Source organism: Syngnathus scovelli, chromosome 22 (assembly GCF_024217435.2).
Source record: "Syngnathus scovelli strain Florida chromosome 22, RoL_Ssco_1.2, whole genome shotgun sequence".
NCBI lineage: Eukaryota > Metazoa > Chordata > Actinopteri > Syngnathiformes > Syngnathidae > Syngnathus > Syngnathus scovelli.
In genome coordinates this window covers 3,407,166-3,430,543 of record NC_090868.1, presented here as the reverse complement: position 1 = coordinate 3,430,543, position 23,378 = coordinate 3,407,166, and the positions used below count along the sequence as shown (strand labels likewise).

Below are 23,378 nucleotides of genomic sequence, written 5' to 3'. Positions count from 1 at the left end.
CAAGCATCCTACTTGCATCCCTCTCATCTCCTCTTCCTCCCCGTCATCATTTCACCCATCTCTTTCCATCTTAATCATTGACATTATTGTTTCAGGCGATGAGTGGGTGCAGGTGGACAAGCCTGACGCCCTTTCTTCTTGTTTTCTTCTCACTCTGGCTTTGAACTGCAAATGGATTTGTCAGTACAGGAAAAAAAAAAAACCTTCTCGCCCCTCAGCTCTTTATGGCTCCTTAAAGCTTTTTAGCACGCCTTCGTGACTTGTGTGGAGGCTGAAGCGATTCGCTGAACGCAGACAACTGTGAATGGAAATGCAAAAAAAAAAAAACATTTTGTTCTTCATTTGTGATTTCAAGCCTCATGGTAATGGCACAAATCAAATATCATGGTCATAATATTAGGAACAGCACATCTGTGTATAGTGTATCTTCTGAAATGGTCTGAATGTGTTTCAGGGAGCAAAGTAGTGTGATGTCTTCTAATCTATCTGGTTCCTTTCCAGGAAATCGTGAACCAGATCACACAGCAAGGGAATTTGTGTGAGCGTACGCGCCAATGCGACAATGTCAGTTTCGAATGACTTTGCACCACAAATTAATTTCAAACTATCGTGCATATTCCTACTTGTGGTTTGTTAAACAAATACATGTAAATTAGCATGTAAATGAACATATGATAGGCGGCTCGGTGGCGCACTGGGTAGCACTTCCGCCACACAGTTAGGAGGGTGCGGGTTCGATTCCACCTCCGGCCCTCCCTGTGCGGAGTTTGCATGTTCTCCCCGAGCCCGCGTGGGTTTTCTCCGGGCACTCCGGTTTCCTCCCACATCCCAAAAACATGCTTGGTAGGCCGATTGATCACTCCAAATTGTCCCTAGGTGTGAGTGCGAGTGCGAATGGTTGTTTGTCTCTGTGTGCCCTGCGGTTGGCTGGCAACCGGTTCAGGGTGTCCCCCGCCTACTGCCCGATGACGGCTGGGATAGGCTCCAGCACGCCCGCGACCCCCGTGGGGACTAAGCGGTTCAGAGCATGGATGGATGAACATATGATATTGTTGACTTCAATGCTTATGGTGATGACCCGTGGGTGTGATGCACTTCTATTTATGTTCAATGAGATGTACGTTTCTTTGAATTTGCGGATTGCGTGCATGAAATTTACATGGCGGATGTATATAATTGTCGTAACGTAGTATTTTTGACGGATTATTGCAGCGCGAAATTCAAGCGTGTCTCTGGAGCTACGATTTACTGCCATCTAGCGTTGTCGTTATGAACTGCAACTATAATTTACCATATGAAAGAAAGGCTGAATTATTTTTTATATTTTTTAGTCGGTCGCCTTTTTTGACAGGCCTCAGAATTCTATTTTCTCAATCAGCTTCTGGCGTACGCATTGTTTTTGTGGAATATTTTTAGACAAGCAGGGGGTGCTTTCCTGCTGTACGTTGCCGTGGGAACTGTCAGTCAAATCTAATTAAAACACACCCACTCGCTTCTCATCAGAGTTTGCCAAAATACTTTTTTTTTTAATTTGCAACTATGATTTGATCGCACTATAAATAAAACACATCTTAGGCAATACATTCCATTTATTTGTATTAATGAACAATATTGTCTTCGGGAATCCTTGGAGATGTCCAAGCTTGACCTTTTCACAGGTGTCAATTACTACTTATAGCTGTTAATAATTAAAATGTAATGCCCTGAACACATCGGAACCAGTTGTAACTGGATATTGAACATGGAGGTGTGTTATGGTACCACATCAGATACCCTTACTGACAGAATGTTTCGGAGCATGCGATTGGATGCTCAAATAACTAGGCTGAGATAAAATGGGGAAATAAATATATAATCAATATAGTAACAATGTGCCTTCACTCACAAGTAAATCAATGAATATTCTGGAATTGGAGTCCCTCAAGGTTCAATGTTGGATCCCCTTATTTTTTTCTATGGATGAATTTGCAACATCTTTTGTGATTGACAGTATGTTTTGATTTATTTCATGCATCATGTTTAATTTGCACCTTTGGACTAATCCCTCTGTGTTTTTGCACATCAACAGAAGGCCAAGTAATTAATGCTCACGAGAGGTCCCAATAATCTTGTCTCTGCATGGTTGTAATTCCAAATACCCAATCAGCCTGGTGGTTGTCCCACGCCCCCGTCCGTCCCACTAGGCCAGTTGGAGTCTAATCCCGGCCGAGCTAATCTTCTACTGATCTAAGGATTGCACTGCTGAGTTTGCTGGGTTTCCTCTCACCTGCTGACCACAACATGCCCGACTGATTTACCGAGTGGATGGAAGATGACTTCCCGCCGATCGCCCTCCTCTACCTGGACAGGTGAGTGTCACATTAGCAACCACCATGCTACCGCTATATGCAGATAGGGGGGGGGGAAGATTAATGCATCTCCAACTATGTAATCGTCAAATCTGATTGCGTAAAAGCATAAGCGTTAGATCATGTGATGCTAAATATCCCTCTTGACACATATCTCGTGTCATAAACAAATGCACGAGGGATATTCTCTAAACCCGTCCTCGGGTATTTCAAACTGGCGACCCTCCAGTTGCGAGACCTCCTTCTCCAGCATAACCCCCAGGCTGACTACCACATGCCAAATGAGCCGTACAAGACTGTAAAAAAGTCATCTTGACCTTCTAATTCGCATTTCCCGTACATTGAAGTGCAGAATAGACGACTCAAGCGATGCTAAAGAGTGAGCTGTCCAAGGTACTGAAATGAGAGCACAGTAAGATGCCCGGGTTTGTTACTATGGCTACAGATGGCTGTCTCCCTAAATAACCACTCGTCGTACGTAACCTTATTATTAAAAGAAAGGCTATTAGATGGACTTAAAAGAGAGCAACTCTTTTCTAGAAGCGCTTTTGGCTGAGCCACAGAGTCGTATCATAAATAGAAATACTCGAGAGCCTACAAATACATTTATACAGCAGGGTGTGCACACTATCGCAACCCTGTCATCCAAGTTGTTTACTTCCCCTCTTGTTATCTTTGGCTCATTATTTCACTAAAACCTGGTATTTGAAGAGGGGTGTGTAGACTTTTTATATCTACCAAAAGAGCTTTCATGACTAGACTCGGAATCTCATTCAAGCTTTTGGAACAAGATGCTAACGTGAGCTGAATGATGAATTTATTTTGTAGCCCATAAATACGCTTATTTGCTTTTTCCAGGATGAGAAGAATGTTGGCCAGGACAATTCGTGAGATGATAATGTACATTTGAATCGATACAGCTGAATCATCCAAGATGCTCCACTTTCACTTTTGTCCCTAGTGGGAATTATTTTCAGAGTAAACTGTACATTGTGCACATCAGTGCTTAAAATACAATAACTTCATTTTTTTTTTTCGTTGCAGAGTCACGAGGGAACGGACGAGGCTTCACCTCGGTGGCCACGGCTCTCAGCGAATCCTCGTCCATCCATAGCGACACCTTGTACCACCTGACCAGGGATGCGGGCCAGGAACCCTACAGCATCCTGGAAGCAGAACCTGAGAATGAAGAAGCTCAAAGCCTACTTAAGGTGACTATGATGACTGGAGGGCGTCAAAGCACTTTTTAAATAAGCGAAACTCCTCCTCTAATCTCAACATAGTTACATTCCAGATTTTTTTTTTTTTTTTAATCAATACAAGAGCTGCACGTTCGATTCCGGCCTTCCCTGTGTCGAGTTTGCACGTTCTCCCCGCCTGTGTGGGTTTTCTCCGATTCCCTCCCACATCCCAAAAACATTGAGCACTCCAAATTACCCGTAGGTGTGAGTGCAGATGGTTGTTCGTCTCTGCGTGTGTCCCGATTCGATCCCGAAAATCGGAACTCAGTATGCTGCAATGCACTAGCGCCAAAGCACATCATTTATAGTTACCGCAGCTCTTGAGTTGGCTTTTGGGCAGGTGTTCCTAATGAAGTGGCTGCTAAGTGCACTCACTTTACAGATTGCCTTTTTCTCCCCCCCCCCCCCCTCCCGTTTTTTTTAAACAAAGCACACAGTGCCAAACGCGCCGGCGCTGCGCACGCAGCCCGCTCACACACACACACACTCAGACACTCATCACACACTCGCTAGATGGATGCCTGCTCTCGTGTGTGGATCATGCTCCCGCTACGCGCTTCCCTTTAGATCTGAGCCGAAGCTCCTGTAGGATTTGGCACCATGAAACCTGTTGCATCGGCACGGCGGACTACGCGGCGTGACCTGTAGTTTCGTTTTTGGAGGGATGGAGGAGGAGGCGGCGGGGATGAATTCGGCTGCCTTTTTGCCAACTTTTACTCATCGTCTCCCTCAACTTGTCTGATTGTGTTTGAAGCGTCACAGCATGCAGACTGATGACAAGATCCCAGTGAGTACAGTTTTAGTTTTAGATCTGCTCCTACGCTTTTAGTGATGAGCTCGTGTTATGTGTGTGCTAGTAACCTGCTTTTTACGATCAATTATTGGTAATCTATTATTAGGATATGAAGGAAAGCTAAAGCAAAACATTCTCCCAGACGTTAACTTATTAATTTATTAATAAATTAGCCAATTCATCAATCATCATTTTATTCGTTCAAATATCGGCTTTAACCTCAATATTGATCGGGCTTTAATTTAATCTCCAATTAAATTTAAACAACCAAAGCACTTTTTCCTAAATGCTGCTAGCTTGACGCTAACACATAATGGGAAACTCCTTAGAAATGCTAACACATAGCATCTCTGGGGTGGTATAGAATGGAAATTTGAACACAAACCTCAATATAGATAGACAATATAACACTCGCAGGTTTATATTCTTTATCCTCTGCGAAGAGTGACAATTCACTGAGTCAGGGAAGTCATTCCTCCACCCCCACAATGAGTATTTTTTTATGCTAATCTTCTTTTCTTCTTGTTTTCTTCCTTTTGTGCTTTCGAATACACCTCGCATAATATGTGGAGGCGTTCCTTCCACCCACGTAGGCAGAAAATATTTGTAACGCTTTTCCAAACGTTGCCGCTAATCCACCAGGGGACCCAACACGGCACGTGACCCCGTTTGGATGGTATCCAAGGGAAACACCGCGGGTCTGTGTACTAAACAAAAAAAAAAAAAAGGCTCCCCCCCCATTCTTTTGGACACCTAACTGACGTTTGGGGAAAAAAAAGAGAATGTGCATACCTCACTCATACTTTAGAGCGGCTGTATTGTGCAGGGGAGTCTTTGTGCTGTGGTGTTGCTCTCTTTTTATTGTCTTTCTGGTCCTCACTCCGCCTGTCAATGTGTCCCCGTTGGCCACAGTTGTTTGTTTTACTCTTCTGACCACCTGCCGACAAAATCCAGCAAATATGTGCTTTCCTTTATTTCTCACAAAGCTATTCAATGGCTAAATTTTCACAACCGAAATGCAAAATATCCATTTTTGAAGCTAAACTGAAATCAGCACTAAAATCTCCCAGCATGCTCGGCGGCCTATCGAGCCTTCCCTCTTGTGTCCTCGATGTTCCGTCTCCTTCCAAACAATCCGTCTAAATAAAGAATCCAAGTGGCAAAGGCCACGCGACTGCCCACTCTGCCGCGAAAAAAAATTCTCACTTCAATGTTTTTGAGAACCTGCCAATAGCCACTTTGTGCGCTCGTGTGTGCCGACGTAGCCGTCCGTGCTCAAGTTCATTCAAAAGGGTTACGTAAGCTTTGCTTTTCATTGGGGGGGGGGGCAAAATCGGCTGCTGTAATTGATACAAAACAACCACGCTCGGAATTTGTTTCAAGTAACACGATTTCGTCCCGTCTATTTATTGTCTAAGTTAATTCTTGCAAACTAATGATTGGAATATTTTGGTTTTTTTTTGTAGAAGTTTGACATGTTGTCTTTTGGTTTGTCTTCTGCAGGTTGTCAGTTCTTCGTCAAGCCCCCAAGACAACGGCGAGGGCCTCCGCTTCTCGGACGGCCGACGGAAAGTCGACTACGTCCTGGTGTTCCACCAGCGAAGACACGCCTCCGTCCGCTCCCCCGCCAGCACCTCGGTTTCCCACGACCGACTCTCCATCGTCTCCAACGGCAACTTCCCACAGGGCTCGGACGGCAAAGGCGGGGGCGGCGTGGTGGGTGGGGAGGCCGTGAGCATCGGCGAGGTGTTCATGGAGCTGGACAGCGGAGAAGCTAACGAAGCGGCCGAGCCCGCCGACCACGAGATCCATCTGATCAGACAAGAGTTCGAGGCCAACCTGCTGGAGGCCGGCTTGGAGATCGAAAGAGACAAAGAGGTGAGTCTGATCAAAGTAATAAATAGAAATAAAAGTGTTTTATTAATAATAATAAAAAAATGGGCTTCCAATGAAACATTTATGCTAACTCATTCACTTTAACAGCTGAAAGTAACTATTAAAATAACTTGTAACAATTTTCTTGGTAACCATGGCAACACCGGTGCTCACAAACATGAATCATTCGACATTTAGAGGCTTGTGAATAATCCTAATGTCATTATTATTATTATAAGAATTGTAGCGGTTTGCTAACAGTGATGAAAGCCCCCAAAAAATGGTGAAAAAAAAAATCGAGCCGGGAAAACCATCTGCCTCAACTGGTCCGATTGCCAAAGAGAGCGCGGAGGGATGAGGGGGAGGCATGAGAGAACAATGTGCATAGTAATAGTAGAGTAGTAGTATGACGTGCAAGGCGAAGCGCTGTAAATGATGACTGCAGCTACTATCAGCGAGAGAATCCAAACATTCCAGATGGTGGGAGGAGCCTGCATCGGGAAACACCCCCGCAGTGTAGGCCCACGAAAGTAGGGCGCCAGTCACGATAAGCCTGGATCCAATTTTTGGTGCTCACTTTTGTTGCCAATGTTTCACAAATAGCTGTTATATCAAGGTATTAGCATGGAGGCTAAAGGCTAACAAACAGGTCGATTTTCCTGAAGTGGCATTCTTTTCGCAAATATTCAACATCTCGCTTTTTTTATTTTCTTGAGCTCCTCACACCTACTGCGCCTCAGTCATTTTCACAGTCGACGTTTCCTTGACTCCCGCCTCGCTCTCAGCGACATGCTGGCGCCCAAATGATCACCCTCTCCTATATTGCCCCCCCCCCCTCGTCCTAGTTCCCCCACCCCCTACTGAGATAAAGAGCTAATTGGAAATCCCTCTACTAATTAACCTTCTCCAGACTCAAAAGTATTTATATCTGCTGCTTTTTGACACAAAGCGAGGGAGGAGAGAAAGAGGGCAGGAGAAGGTGATGATCTTTTCGTATTAAATTAGATACTTTGATGATGAAATTAAGTTGGCCATTTTGGGTTCATCGCTTTTTTTTTGGTGTGACGGGTGTAATGAGCGTGGTAGCGGGGAGGAAGTCGTTGATAAGAGAGGAGATAATGAAACACAAGAGCAACGAGAGTGGCAGTTGAATGAGGCGGCCTGTCAATCAAGCCGCTGAAAGCGTCGCCCCGCCAGGTACAGTCATAAAGACGAGGGTGGGCTGAAAGATCTCGGGGGCGTCCAAGTCGAGAAAGGGAATCGGGTTTCTATCGTTTCTATCAAGGGCCGAGAAGTGTAACGTTACCTGCATCGGAGCGGCAAACAATGTGGCTCACTTTGATATTCACAAATCAGTCACGTACTCCATCCCGAACGCATTACTTATTTGCGAGCTTGCAAATGCTCCATTATTCCGCCGAGGGACGGGTGAGTCATCATCGGCAGAGCGGGACGTTATTTAGCATGCAGTGTTTTTCAGGACGTGATGATGTTGGACAAAAGGGCCAAATTATGTGCCAGGAACAGGCTGCACCGTGCAAGGAGTGTTGAAAATGCTAATTCTCGGCCGGGATGACATTTAAAATAGGTCGGATAATGGACTGTTATGTCAAAATTTAAAACGGAACAGCATCTTGAGTGTCCACAAGCGGCCATTTGGAAGATTTAATGAGCAATTGTTGTCGCCTGCCCAATTAAAGTTGATTCTTAACCCAACATAAAATGCTAAAGCACAATAACATAGATAAGCTAACAAATAGCATCTATGTTATGATTTTTTTTTTTTAACTGCAGCTCATTGAGACACTTATTTGTGAAAGTCCTCTTTATTTAAGTCTGCATCTGTGTATTATTCTGCCATCTGGTGGCCAAGATGCATATCAGACAAAGTAGCCGGGAACGGATTAATAACCTTCTCATTCATTTCAATGGGAACTGATGATTTGAGAGAATGAATTTAACCGATGCATGTCACTATTTAATACTACTTGACTATGATTTGTTTTTAGGTGAAGGCTCATGGTCTGAGCTTCACCCGCCTCCACGCACCCTGGCCGGTGCTGTGCAGGGAGGCGGAGTTTCTCAAAATTAAAGTCCCAACCAAGACGGTATGTTGACTTCCATACATACATTCAATTCTCGACTTGGTGGTTCTGTAACACATGGTCCAATGTGTCCATCAGCGTTACGACATTAATGAGGAAAGTGCGTTAAGCAGTAGCGCGTGGAGGAAGCTGAAACAGCTTTTCCAGCCCAAAGTGCCCCCTCAGGACCGCGGACCCACCAAGTTCCTCACCCACTGCTTCTCCCGGGATAAGCTCCACCTGTGAGACCAAAACCACACACACACTTTTACTATAGTCTTATATGATTGGATAATTTTAATTGCTGCCATCTAGTGGAAGCATATCGAATTGTCCTGCAGTATATGTCGTTGGCATAGATAGAAACGATTCATGCGTGGTGGTTGTCAGGTACAACATCACATCGAAAGACTCCTTCTTTGACAACGCCACCAGGGGGCGCATCGTAAGTGTTACCCCGCATCAAGTTCCTAGTGAGGATTCAATGTTAATCCAGTGCGTGTTGTGTTTAGGTATACGAAATCTTGAGGAGGACTGTTTGCGTACGAAGCTGTCAAACCATTGGTAAGGAACCATATTTTGTTTTTCTATGGCAATAATGCCAAATATTTTCCGGACTATCAGGCGCACCGGACTATAAGGCGCACCTTCAATGAATGGCCCATTTTAAAATGTTGTCCTTGTATAAGGCGCACCGGACTATAAGGCGCACTGTTGGCCTTTGAGAAAATTTTAGTCCGGGAAATACGGTACTCAAGTAGCAGTTGTGTGCTTTGGCTTTCCCATCGTAGCAGAAGGTGTCGCCGGAGGATATTGCGCAAATTGGAGACCCCCCAAAAAAATTGCATCGCCTTAACCTAATTTCCTCTTTGCCCTCAGATCTTGCTTGATACATTTTGCCGCCTAAACACACAGAAATCACCCGCCCCCCCTTCCCCACTTGTTGCTTCCCGTCCACCCCGACAAGTGGGTCACGCAAAGCCTCAAGAGTGCGTCTTAGGTTCATTAATAGCCCAGCTCATCACGGCGCAGTCCTCCCCGAGCCACTTTATCGTTGACTTGTCACTTTGATGAAAGAGGACCTGTCGGTTTGTCCCCCTGTGTGCCGCTGTCCGCAGGTCAGGTCATTTCTTACCCCCCCTGGGATGGACTAAATAGGCCTGACACTAAATAACCCCGGTTGTGTATACGACAAAACACACGGCAGCTCTGCTTACCTTTTTCACCTTTGACCTGGATGGACATTACTCTCCCACAGGTATCACGACATTGATAGCGAAGGGCGTCTACGACTCTGCCTTCCCTCTTCACGATGTAAGTTTTGGCTCTACTTCACCACCCGACCCGACCCGTGTGCTGATTTTCGTTTCATTTCTCAGGGAGATTACAACGCCACGGGACATCCCGAGGAGAGGAACGACCGGCAGATTCTCCACGAAGAGTGGGCCCGATATTCGGCTTTCTACAAATACCAGCCAATTGATTTGGTCAGGTAAGCAGATGACATCATTTTTTTTTCTTCGAGGATTTACATCACCAATCTGTTTTTTAATATTTACAGGAAGTACTTTGGAGAGAAGATCGGCCTCTATTTCGCCTGGCTCGGCGTCTACACTCAGCTCCTCGTGCCAGCCTCCATCGTGGGAATTATCGTTTTTGGCTACGGGGTAGCGACGGTGGACACAAACATACCCAGGTGAGTACATCGCCGCGAATCGGTCATTTACGTATTTGCTTACTCTTCTGGTTTCTCCCCCCCAGCTTGGAGATGTGTGACGAGCGTTTCAATTTCACCATGTGTCCCCTGTGCGACGGAGCCTGCGATTTCTGGCAGCTGAGCACGGCCTGCGGCACGGCCAGAGCCTCGCACCTGTTCGACAACCCTGCCACCGTCTTCTTCGCCATCTTCATGTCTCTGTGGGGTGAGCATCTCATCAAATTACACCACCCCCCCAAAAAATATACAAATTAATTTGCATAATTCCCCCGACATAGCCGTGTTGTTCCTGGAACACTGGAAGCGTCGCCAGATCAGTTTAAGCTTCAGTTGGGATCTGACCGGCATCGAGGATGACGAGGTAGCGACGCAACAAACGCGCCGTCCAGATGACCTGCTAAATCTTCCTTCCCCTCCAGGAACACCCGAGACCAAAATACGAAACCATCCTCCTCCAGAAGAGGCAACGCAAGCAGAAAAACAAGAAGAAGAAGAAGAAGAAAAAGAATCAGGTAGTGGGATGAATTCAACCGGGACAGTTCATTAGGTACACCACAAGCAAATTCTTTTAACTGCTTTGCGCTTATCTTAATAATATCAGAGAATGATCTAGATTGTTTCGGAATTGGGTCACTCCATTTCCCCGTTGGCCCACATACGGGTTACGTCCTTCTGTCACATCCACGTGAATACATTTCTATGGTAATGCGCCGCTCAACACCTTGTCCTGGAAACTGAAACGACCCGAGCCAAAAATGTCCCATGTGTTCCCGCCATCAGTGAGTCTGTCTTTGTGTGTGTGCGTTTGTGTGTGTGTGTGTGTGTGTGTGTGTGTTTGTGTGAGACGTAGCCCTCTGTCCTGCAGCCTGTGAAGCAGGAAGATGGGACAGTGACAGGGAAGGACAGATGGAGGAGAAAACTGCTGTCTGCCCTATCTGCAGGACCACCGGTAACCCCCCCCCCCCCCCCCAAAAAAGACCCCCCCACACCTCCCTGCCCCTCCTCCCACTTCCTTTCATTTCCTTTCCTGCACACGGTGGCCTATCTGTTCTTCTCTTCCTGTTCCATCTTCTGGCTACTGCGCTCGCAGGTATTGGATAATATTAATAATCATATAATAATAATAATAATAATACATCCATCCATTTTCTGTCATAATAATAATAGTAATTATATTATCAAAATGTGAAAATAATACAAAATTTTACCCTAGTATAAATAAATTAAATACAACTGAACTGCGCTTAGGCAGTTATTCTTTCCTGCACCACAAGAGGGAGCCAGAATCCCACTTGTGGCAACACAGCCTGGAGTCATTTTTGATTTTTTTGGACTATCATTGGGGAGGAACAGATTGACAAATTAAATATTTAGATTAATGGTAGTTTATTTTGATTTATGCACATTTTTACTACCCGTGTTCCACGATTGAAGTTTATTTTTTCAATACGCGATTTTCTTAATTTGATATTAATTGAAGTCATTTTATTTGATTGATTTAGCACTTTTTTTCTCTAGTTTAGAGCTTTATAAGCTAATTTTGCATATGAGCGTGAACAGCTGTCCCTCCTGTTGACTCGCCTGACTGGCTCAATGCCGAACCCGACAGTGTCTTCAAGGTCTGTGCACTAATAAAAGCAAATAGAGCGGCCGCTTTATATAACATGACCCAGTTGTGTCAGTATTCATCCGAGATCTTTCGGATGTCGTTCCAACTGGCCGGTACTACCCGGGGAAATTATTTTTGCCCTTTATGTTCCGTTTGTCAACATTCAGACACCGTGCCAAAAGTTTCTGTCGTTTCCTTCATCAGCGTTCCGCTCAATTTACACGTTTTTACACATCAGGATGACGTAAATCGACTATTATAAGGAAGCAGGAGTGAGAATCTAATTAAATCTAATTATGTTTAATTTGATCCAACACAAATTTGGTGCATTATCACTAACATCAAATAAATTCTATACATTGATCACCATCTGGCTTCTCAGTGGAGGGTCTGATTGAATGGTTAAAAAAAACAGGAAAGGACAAAAGACAGATTTAAAAAATAAATAAAAAATCGAGGGATGGTGAGAAACAGCGGGAGGGTGGATAAGTGGGAGTGATGCATGCTGGGCAGGAAGCCAGAGGTAAGATTAGTGACCGTCACTATGGTGACACGCATCTCTCTCCTCACACTTTCATTCCACGGGACGAATGAAATGTGCAGTCAGATGATTTTTTAAAATGGATCCAAAAATTACAGCTTTAAAATTAATGATGAGTCGTGTCAATTGGCCTTTTTATTACCCGATTTATGCAAAAAAATGCATTAATTCAATATGTCCGCTAGAGGGAGCCAGAGAATGTCTTCAAACGCTCCCAAAGTAGTAAATGTGACCCCTTTATCATTCCCGTTAGGTTGCTATCGAGAAGTTAACCTGGAAAGATCGCCTTCCTGGATATTGCATCAATGTTTCCTCCATTCTTTTCATGGTGAGTCCGATTCTTTTGTCCATGTGTGAACTTCATGCATACCTGATGACCTTTCTATCCCTGCCCTTAGTTCGGTTTGACCTTTTCGGCCGTTTTCGGGGTCATCATCTACCGCATCACAGTGTCGGCGCTGATGGCCATGAGCCCCGACCCGGAGACAAAGTCCAATGTACGCGTGACGGTGACGGCCACGGCGGTCATCATCAACTTGGTGGTTATTCTCATCCTGGATGAGATCTATGGTGCTGTGGCGGTGTGGTTGACAGAGCTTGGTAAGGCTCCTGGTGAAAATGAAGCTGGAGATATCCTGAACTCTAATTTACTGTTTTGCAGAAATCCCCAAAACGGAAACCAACTTTGAGGAGCGTCTCATCCTTAAAGCCTTTTTGCTGAAGTTCATGAACGCTTACGCGCCCATTTTTTACGTGGCGTTCTTCAAGGGACGGTTTGCCGGTCGACCGGGAAGTTACGTGTATGTCTTTAATGATTATCGAATGGAAGAGGTGAGCGTGGATCTTTGACGTCAATCAATCCGATGGAGAGCTCACACCTAAAAGTGTGTTTCCTTCAGTGTGCACCAGGGGGTTGCCTGATCGAGTTGTGCATTCAGCTCAGCATCATCATGCTCGGGAAGCAGCTCATCCAAAATAACATCTTTGAGATCGGCATCCCGTACGTACATCGAAACGCTTACTTTGAATCGGTTACAGGTCATGTACATTTTCTACTTTCCATCCCGGCAGGAAGTTGAAGAAGCTAGTACGTACGCTGAAGGATAAAGGAGTCGAGAAGAAGGAAGAAGATGAGAAACCTCCTCAGCAGTGGAACCTGGACTACGCCCTCGCTCCCTTTGAGGGCCTCACACCTGAATACATGGAAATGAGTGAGTCAAATTTTGAAGGCACACCACGAGCTGTGTTTGGTAAGTCAAGCTAACCAAAAACTTTATTTCAATCTTCTCCCACAGTTATCCAGTTTGGCTTTGTCTCGCTGTTCGTGGCCTCCTTCCCTCTTGCTCCCCTTTTCGCCCTGCTGAACAACGTCATCGAGATCCGACTGGACGCCAAGAAGTTTGTGACTGAGCTCCGCCGGCCGGTCGCTGCCCGCGCCAAAGACATCGGTAAAATCGATTTGTTTTAAATGACCAGTGATCTTGCAACTTTACAAATCCTCACAAATTAATATTTATTCAAATAATCTCACGTGACACTCCAAAATGTTGAAATGATTTAGTCTTAGCCAGGTATTTTCTTCATCTACCACTAGAGGGAGCCCACATACCACTTGTGGTATCGCATTAAGAATATCTGCGCTACATTAAATGAAATCTACAGTTCACTTTAATTAAAGCAACCTCCATTGATTTTTTTTTCCTTTAACTGATTTTATTTTCTTTTTTTTAGGTATTTGGTACAACATACTAAGTGGCATGGGAAAATTCTCAGTCATAATAAATGTAAGTAAAGGTAACTTATTTAACAATGCATTTTCTTAAATTTGCTGGTTCGCTTCCCTCTTGTTACCGTGGCAACATCATTTCCCTTATTTCTTCTTTAATATGTCAGCTGACATTAGACAAGCTCTTTATGATTGTAAAAGGAGATTTCTGGAGTGTCAATGCAAACAACCGGCGGGTTCTGGTCATGCCTGGAAGTGACTTGCATTTAGAACTCATAATCCCACTCAAGCCTTGAGCGAGCGAGCTGCCACCTGATCGATCGAGATATGAATTCCCCTGTCACGAGTGACGAGGGGGAAATGGCCTCAGTGAAATCGATTATCTTCTTTTTAAATATCTTCCAACCAGAAGAAAATCCCATCGGACCGGTCGTTAATAAGTGAAAGCGGAAAAACAATTGTTTCTTTGTCCCACATTTAGAATAATGTTTCTCTAAAATTCTGGAAAAAAAAAATCATTCTGGAACCAATTGTCCATAATTTTGTGATCTTTTCACTCTCTGGAGGCCTTTGTGATATCCTTCACGTCGGACTTCATCCCTCGCCTCGTCTACCAATACATGTACAGTCAATCGGGGACCATGCACGGCTTCATCGACCACACGCTCTCCTACTTCAACGTGTCCAACTTCAAACCCGGCACGGCGCCGCACAATTCCGACCACGCCGATGTCTCCGTCTGCAGGTAAAAACAAAGACTCCTGTGAACTGATGACAAGATGGCGCCCACAAACGATGCCACTATCTCATAATCGCTCCAGAGCCAAAGGCCACACGGATTCTGACAGTTGACCCTTATTACATAACAAATCATGACGGGGAAAGAATGCCGGTCTTTGTGCCAGGGCATGTCTCAAGCATGATGCACGGCGCCGTGAAATTGCCCATTAAGACCCCCGATAAGGGTCCGAGTGTTGCCAGTGACGCCTCAAGGCTCCACGCCTTAGACACTTTGTTTCTTTGTCCGGATAGCTGAAAGGAAATCGGTCATTTTGTAGATGAGATAATTCAACTCAGTTGTCCTTGGAAGTTAGGAAGAAACAGAAATGCATATTTTTAAATTGCCCCCCCCTCCCCCTCCCTCTCCCCTCAGGTATAAAGACTACAGGGAACCCCCTTGGTCTCCAGATGCGTATCACTTCTCCAAACAGTACTGGTGCGTCCTGGCGGCGAGGTTAGCCTTCGTCATACTTTTTCAGGTAGGAGCCCACGCATGGAAATGTCTGGATTGTTTTGGGGGAAAACAAACAAAGGGGGAAAAAATGCCGACGCGAAAATGAAATCAAGCTGCTATGCTGGACTAATAACTTCTCATTGGGAGTGATCACTCAAGAAAATTGTCAATACTGCCTGAGACGATATAAATAAGATATTTTCAAGTTCACACCGTCAATGGAAAATTTTTCTTAAGCTGGATCTCATTACAGTGTTAAGGTGTACTTAATTAAGTCCAGCACATGCGTGTGAGTCACTCGCAATTTATTTTGAGCACAAAATACCCGTGATGGGAAACATTCAAGATGTCTTAGTGAGTTAAGTTGATTTGATAATGAGAACCTTCCCTATTTGTGCATAACTCATGCGGAGGAAATATCAAATGTAATGTGAGGGCTCCCCCTAGTGGTCTGTAAAAGAATTACCGAATTAAATCTTCAAACTCATTTTCCAGCGCTTGAAATGTTATTTTTAAAACAGTATATTTGTTCAGTTTTATTTAACTTTGTTTCCAAGTCTGCTGCATAGATTATTTTTTTGGTGGCCTCCTGTAGAACCTGGTGATGTTCCTCAGCCTGGTGGTAGCCTGGGTGATCCCGGACATTCCCAAAACCATCGTGGAGCAGCTGAAGCGGGAGAAGAAGCTGCTGGTGGACCTCTTCCTACGAGAGGAGAAGGACAAATTTCAGCTCATCCAGAGCCTCTTCGCCAAGGACGCTCCCGTCCCTCCGGCCGGCCATGTCCTCCCCCTCCCGGGGCGCTACAACACGCTGCCCCAGTGTCCGACTCAGGCCCCAGATGACGACGAGGGAGGGCCCAGGGCGAGGTGCAGGGCGGCCAGTTTCGGCTTATACACCAGGAAGGTCCCCCCGTCACCCAGAAACGAAAATTCCAGACACACAGCTGTGTGACATCATGTTTGGGTGATGCCTTCCTGTAAATGCCATTTTGATGTCCTGGTGTGAAAAATCACTTCAAATGTGGTTTTGTCCTTCCTGCTGACCTTTCACCTGATCATTTTTTTTTTTTTTTACTTCAAAATGGAGCTTCCCGCTTCATTGCGTAGACAAGCAATAATATCGTTATTGGCTGAATAGCATTCTAAAAGAGATTGTAGATTACACAAATAGATTGATTCCGAATTGAACAGTGGTTATATAAATTAAAATATAATTGTACTTTTCAGGCTCCAGGGTTGGGAAGCTCAAATGCTTCAAATAGCCCCAAAGTGTCGATTGTACCTTCAGGGACAGCAAACGGACTCCTACTGGAATGTAGTCCTGTTTTTTTTTTTTTTTCCCTCGATAAATGAATGGATGGAAATCGTTTTGGAATATTTCTGCTTCACGTGCTTAATGATGCTCTTTGTAGATATTTATTTTCAACTCGTAGCAGACAGAACATCAGATTCGATAGACTTACTGTATGTATTGTTAGCGAAACCTCGTTTTCCTGAAAATGCAAATCGTTTCCATTCTCTGTTTACATTGAACGTTTTTTCTCGATTCTTGTTTTTCCATTGCCAGTAATTATTCCTCGGGTACATTCGCAGCCCTCCATGTTTTGACACATGCCAATTTGCTCAAAGTGATATATGATGTAATGTACTTCCTGTTTTAGAAAATCTTATTTGTTGCAGCACTGAAACTGAGCACAGTCAGACTCATTTGAATCCACGCACAGAGAAACTTACTGTTTTCCGATTTTGAAGTAACAAAGCATTTACTTTTGCTGATTACAGTGTTAAGTCATAGCTGCTGTCATAACATGCTGCAAAATGTCATTTGTGTTTTCAGAGGCCTTGTACATGCTCTTTGTTTTTGCCATGACAACATCTGTGTGCTCACTTACTATCCAGCAGCAGACTGTTAAATTATTTATGTATTTTAGATTGACTTAAAACAAGAAAATTGTGACCGTGGTACATTCTTAAGACTACATACATGAAATACATAATTGTTGGATGTCTTACAAAAATAATTTCAACACTGTCTTATTATGTTCTTTTTTTCTATATCTCTTCTGCCTTTCTGTAATGTGAAGTCCAGAAAAAAAGTATTAAATGGAGGACGGTTAAAATGGAGAGAATAAAAATGAAAGGATGTAAACATATGTACCCGTGGCAACCGTTTTCATACATTTTTTAAGTACGTTTTGTTTTTGTTTGTTGGTAAATTTTATATAGGGGCTAAAAAAAGTTCCTAAAAAAAAAGGTAATGAATTGTTTTTCCCTTTTTTTGTTCTTTTATTGATTGTATTTTATTTGTCATATTTTTAAAGGCACAATGACGACTCATGTAATACCTTTGTGATCCTCACGAGGTTACAATGAGTCACAAGCATTAAGATGATTGTGATTTGCTTTTTTATTCTATTTAACATACTTTTACCATTTTTTTCCATTCCACGTTTGCCTGTTTATACGTGCAGGTAGCCTTTTACCTGTGTAAACTTGACAGAAAAGTTTTTACATCTCGGATCATCCACTTAATAATGCATTAAGAGTTTGTAAATATCGAATAAAATCTGGCATATCGTGTGTTTTGAAATTTCTATGAATAAGCTACCAAGTTCTGGCTGTCATACTGAGTTACAAGATCTCCTAATTGTCCTGAACGCACCAATGACATCATTTCCTGTTTTATTGATTGACAGGTCTGATTAGTTACACCTGCGTGCGGAAACGTCTTCATGTGATGCTGTCAACGTTGATTCCCTTACATTTATCAGCAGGTATATAAAAAAAACTGATTATTACTTTTATTATTTGTAAAATGACATTTTGGACAAGTGAACAAAACAGTTTTTTGAGAGAAATTCCACCGCTTGTGTTTGTATTGTGTAAGAAATCCTGTTCGGGTGAACGGTCGCCATTTTGTAAACCCCGAACGTATTATTAACACAAGTAAGGAAAATACGACCATGTAATTAACACGAATACTAATAATTATTTATCTATAAGTATGTTGCTGCATTTGTAGTTGAATAATTACTATTCATATTTTTGCCCCATTGCTTATACTTTTACTATCATTCGTTTCAGCTCCCTTTTAGTATAACAGTAAGGCGAAACCCGAGATATTTTGATTATATTTGTATATTTATTATCAGCAATAGAGTAAACTAAATAGACAGTATGAGATGTGATATACTTAAAGTTTTTTTCTTCTTTTTTTTGAGACTTTTCAAGGACAGAATGAAGGCAACCTGGAAAATTTCAAGCTCAACCAACTGGAAACAGATCAGTCAGGTAAGCGCCGTTCCAGATCTGTTTTATTTCTCACTAAAAGGGAAAAATAATATACCATACCGTTTTTTCAAAACCACCGGAACATTAATCAGTGATTGCGTGCGTGATGCTTTGAAAGAACTCGAGAGAACACAATACCTTGTTTAAAAGTTACAACAGCAACAAGCTTGGTCAAGATTAGACAAAAGATGACTGTGTCAATCCATTTGTAGAAGGTAATGTTACAATTACCCACTCTAAATGGGATGGAATTGGCAGGAAAAAAGGAGAATAACAAGAAGTGCCTCTTAATGTAAGCAAAAGAACTCCTTTGAGTGATGTTGAAGCCAAGAGCTTGGCAAGAGTTGACTGATGTGACAGAAAAAAAGACCTTTGAGGTTATTTACATGCGGATGCTTGCCTTAAATATCGCAGTCTTGCGTAAGTTTGAATTTTTGTTTTTTTTGGCTGATGCTACCGAAACTGATTATTTCTTGTTCCAATTATCTACGCTAATACTAATATGACTTTTCAGATCAAGTAGTCTTGTCACAAATTATAGTAAACAGTAGCATTTCACTTATGTGCTAAATCTGAAGACTAGGGCCGCTATTTAAACGGAAAACCGATAATAAAGTGGTAACAAAAATAGATTTACACAATTTCCATTCTTCTTTGCTGATTGGCTAGGACAGTCCACATGATTCTTTCTTGTGAGGGATATTATTAAATATTATTTGCGTGCTTTAACTAGCTTCCCTCTTGGCAGCATCCTGATTTTGTATTGTCTTTGTGTCAGAAGCCATTTTAAGAGTAATTTATGAGAAAGTCTGAATCAGGCAGTAAATAAGCCGTGAATAGTGAAGCAACTGTCGAGTTCCTGGCTCCATTTTTCAAAAATTGCTACGGTGTAACCCTGACCTCAAATTGGACCCATTACTTCGTCAGATCTTTGCTACTGTTTGTGTCTGTTTCTGTCACTTTTACACACAAGCGTAAGGAAGGCGTGCGAGGCGCGATTGTGAATGGTGCGCGCACCGACAACAACAACCGACGACTCTTGTTGACCTCACACACTCTTAAGGAGAATGTGGCTCCTACCCAAGGCACCCACAGCTGTTTGGTGAGTGCGTGTGTGCATTCCATGCGCATGAGGATGTCCATCTGTCGCATCATTGCTCGGAACGCAACACGATTTCCTGAATGGCAAACTGCTAAGTGGTCGTGATTTACGCTGACGTCACGAATGCTCATTCGTGGATCGGAGCACTCAAGGAAACCTCATTAATTCCTGCTTTAACTGGATTTGTCCTCCCATTGTTTCCATTAAGTTGATTATTCAACAGCCTAATCACACGAAAGTTCATCGCCGAAATTAGTTACACAGCGTTTAAACTAAGTCAGCTAATCGGCTCCATCTGACCGTCTTGCCACGAGAATGGGATTAACTAAAGTCAGTCAAAAATTTACGAGATTGCCACCCTTTTTTGTCCACGCTTCCTTGTCACAATGTTTGTGTTTTGTTATATTTTTTCCTAATATCTTTCTTCTTCCATACAGGATGTTACAAAAAGATTTTGACGAGACACGCCGACATCGATAGCTGCGAAGGTATGTGCTAACTTCCTCTTACTTTTCTTTTGATTGTCTAAAATGTGTCTCTTTATAAAAATGTCTCCGAGGTGTTTTTAAGTAGCCCCCGAAAATGTTTACAAAGCCTCTTGATCATTTCTCGCCTCGGCTCATCTATGTTTAATAAAAATTGGAATTTCTATGAAACCAGACGGAGCACACATTGTAAGCAAAAAGTACAAACATGTGCGTGCGAGCACAACCGCATCGAAAAACCAACACCACTGGGATGACCTTGGGGGTCCCAAAGCCCCCAAATGATGGCATCGTTCATCATTTCTGTTTTGGTGCAGGGAACAAGTGACCTCCAAGCGCTTTCGCTGCATAACATAACATGGAAATGATTTTACGGTTACTAACAAAATTCGGTCAAATATCCGTCCAATCGAAATGAAGTTTAGCTCGATTAACCGACTTAAAAATCCTTAAAATACGAATATATTGTTCGAAAGGTCTAAATATGACAAACTGCGTTGCCTGACTTGTGAGAAAACTTAAGATGAGGTATTATTTTGAATCAGTGGGTTATGACACCACTTCGGCAAAGGGCTAAAATAATATTATGTCACAGTTGTGGGAACGGTTGTGCTGTGATTACGAGACCATCGTACACCCCTGTGCCGCATTAAAAAAAAAAAAAAAGTTTGACTCAGACAAATGAAATGTCACCAGAGGATGAAAAATCTCTTAAACTTAAAACACGTAGTGAAGATCCTTGTAAAAACAAACTGAATTTTATTGGATTCCAAAGGTCACCGCTTGTAGACATTACCAAAACAAATGTTTTTTTGAGGAAAATCAATAAATGAATAAATTTGTCAGTCCCTATTTTTATTTTTCAAACCATGCGCGTTCTATGTCCACGCATCCATCCTACTGGGTGGTCGACGGCGCGTCGAGCTCCAGATGTTCACGCCGCCCTCACATCTGCAAGTCATCTGGTGCGCAAAGCACCTTCTCGTTTCCGTCCCCCCCTCTCTTTCCCGCTATCCCCCGATGTGTTTGCGCTCGCACCGGGACGGTCTCGCCCTCCGCCGCCTGCACAGGCCTTCCATTGTCACCTAATTAGACGTGGGCCCGCATAACGACAACCCTTTCCCCACCCTATCAAACTTTTGCGATGTGGAAGACCCACGAGATGCAAATCCCGTGACACGCGCACTTCGCCGTCGGATAGGGTCACATTTTGCTCGGATGCTCTCTTTCTTCTTTGATAGCTACTTTTAAAAACGTCGAAATCTGCATATGCTACTTTTACGGTCGTATCCTCGGCCCGAGATCTCCATTTGACCCGTAGGGCCGGCATACATCCAGACAACTATGTGAAACGGCCTATTTTTGGCAAGACACTGATGGTTGGCCTCCCCGAGGACCATATTAGGACTTTTATTCCGAGCAGTTTAAAAAAGATGGTATTTAAGGGGCTCCTTTCAAAGCCGATATGCGGAATGTCTGATGCCGAGGGAGGCATCGGCTCCCGGGCCTTCTAAAGCGCTCCGTAATCCACAAAGTCTCAAGTATGCGAGATGGAGCAGATGATCGTGTTCTCGCGCACATGGAAACTCTCTGCGATGATTAGAAGCAGAAAATGGCAATTCATAAACAATATAAATCGTCCCTTCGTTCAAGAATTTGATGGCTTATATATTTTGCGTAGTAAAACTGCCTTGTTAGCGGCTAACGGATAACAGTCGCGCCGCAGTTCAACTGCTAAATGGCAATACTGAAGTCAAGATTGATCTATTTTTATCTTTTTTTTTTTTCAGCAAACAATGGAATATCTCCCAAATCGCTGTTTGGAAAGTAACTGACGTGTTCAGATTCAGCGACACCAAATGACCTGAAAGCCGTTGAAACGTTCTTGGCACCGAAACGTAACGTCGACAAGCGTAACCGTTGGCTCTGATTAGATTTGATTTAACACCTCCGATTATAATATTACTGTTAGTCTTCCGTCTTTTAACACGTGGCCAAGGTCCAAGAAACACAAACCTCTTCTCGCCTCAACACTTTAAAAACCTCAGCGAGACATTTCTCGCACTCACGTCTGTCAGAGCGCAGCCACCCGATGCCGAGAGACTTTAGTAATCTCTTCTCGCTTGTCGAGCAAGCAAGGATGTAAGTTAATACTCTCGCACCGAGGTCCGCTTCACGAAAAGGCTTATTTGGCTACCCGCGGGTTTGTTTTAACAGGTTAGGAGAACATCGAGAATGTCTTTGCAAAAGCTCGTTGGGGTCGCACCTCAGCCCAAGATGAAAATTAGCGCAACATTAGCGTAGCGTGTAATTCATCTGCACGTGGTTTAAGGAAAGGATGCTCGGTGGCTTCTGACAAAGTACAACCACAAATCCCCCCCTAAAGTTGTACAAAATCAAAATAAGAACAGTCATTCATCATTTCGGCAAGGCAGATTTTAAAACCACAATAATAACACATGTTTGAATCACGGGCCAAGGGGCCAAAACAATGGCTTCTGCGATGAGTCGCAGATTTATTCTTTTAGCATTGTGAAATTCGATTCACGAAAGACACTTTTATTTGGTCCGGATGCTAATTGCTAAGCGCTAATTTCAGGAACATCTACGCGGACATTTGACGTGGCCTCGTATGACTTCCGAAGCAGCTTTTGTGGGAATTTATTTTTCAGTTTGACCACGCCCACTTTTTTGACTGTGCGCCGTATCAAAGCATATACAGCTGATGTAAATTGGCCGTTGTGTTCGACTTTGTTCAGTCGGGCCGTGGCGGCCAGTTTCCCGTTCCGCGCCAGCGTCTCCGATCCCACGCTTGCCAATTTGGAGATTATCATATTATGAACAGAATAAAAAGTGACAGCATCCCGCTGGAAAAACAACGCCGAAGCCCAAATTGATTCCAGACGTGTATTTTCACAAGCAATAAATTTTTGGTGTGAAGTTTTTATTCTTTTTTTTTTTTTTATATAAATTATTTTGCAAACCAAATAAGAGGAACCTGGCGGTGAATAAAAATAATGCGGTAAACCAATACACGCTATTTTACTTTGTTCATGGAATATTTCAAAACATGAAGTTATTTTTTTAGGTTTTATTAAAAGGAAATAACATATCGCCCGTGATATCAGTTTGGTGACGAGAGGCATCCGTGTAGACAATACAACTTTTTTTTTTAAATATATTTTTTTTAGCATCACTTCATTCACTGACAGCAAATTGTGGATTTGGTTTGAAGATATGGTTTGGCCAAATTTTCGAATGTTTTGTGTGTGTGCCCAAATCTGAAAATTGTCGCTGATAGTTTGCAGCAATCTTTTTTTTTTCGTGGAAAT

General features: G+C 43.2%; 1 protein-coding gene across 4 annotated transcripts; it reads left to right on the top strand.

The window, feature by feature from the left end:
* Positions 1–43: 43 nt before the first annotated feature.
* On the top strand, positions 44–17,748 carry ano2b (anoctamin 2b). Of its 4 annotated transcripts, none has more exons than XM_049761006.2 (24): positions 44–2,348; positions 3,393–3,559; positions 4,344–4,376; positions 5,886–6,260; positions 8,267–8,365; positions 8,441–8,583; positions 8,732–8,786; positions 8,854–8,905; positions 9,600–9,655; positions 9,721–9,833; positions 9,903–10,037; positions 10,103–10,263; positions 10,337–10,419; positions 10,478–10,570; positions 12,462–12,536; positions 12,607–12,808; positions 12,870–13,039; positions 13,108–13,208; positions 13,280–13,419; positions 13,504–13,656; positions 13,940–13,992; positions 14,501–14,679; positions 15,088–15,193; positions 15,784–17,748. In XM_049761006.2, exons 1-24 carry the CDS (start codon positions 2,312–2,314, stop codon positions 16,009–16,011), a joined length of 3,009 nt encoding a protein of 1,002 aa, XP_049616963.1. In that variant the 5' UTR covers positions 44–2,311; the 3' UTR covers positions 16,012–17,748. The 4 variants fall into 4 exon arrangements, with proteins under 4 accessions (XP_049616963.1, XP_049616961.1, XP_049616962.1 ...); XM_049761004.2 differs by having other exon boundaries at positions 15,764–17,748; XM_049761005.2 differs by lacking the exon at positions 4,344–4,376 and having other exon boundaries at positions 15,764–17,748.
* Positions 17,749–23,378: the final 5,630 nt, after the last annotated feature.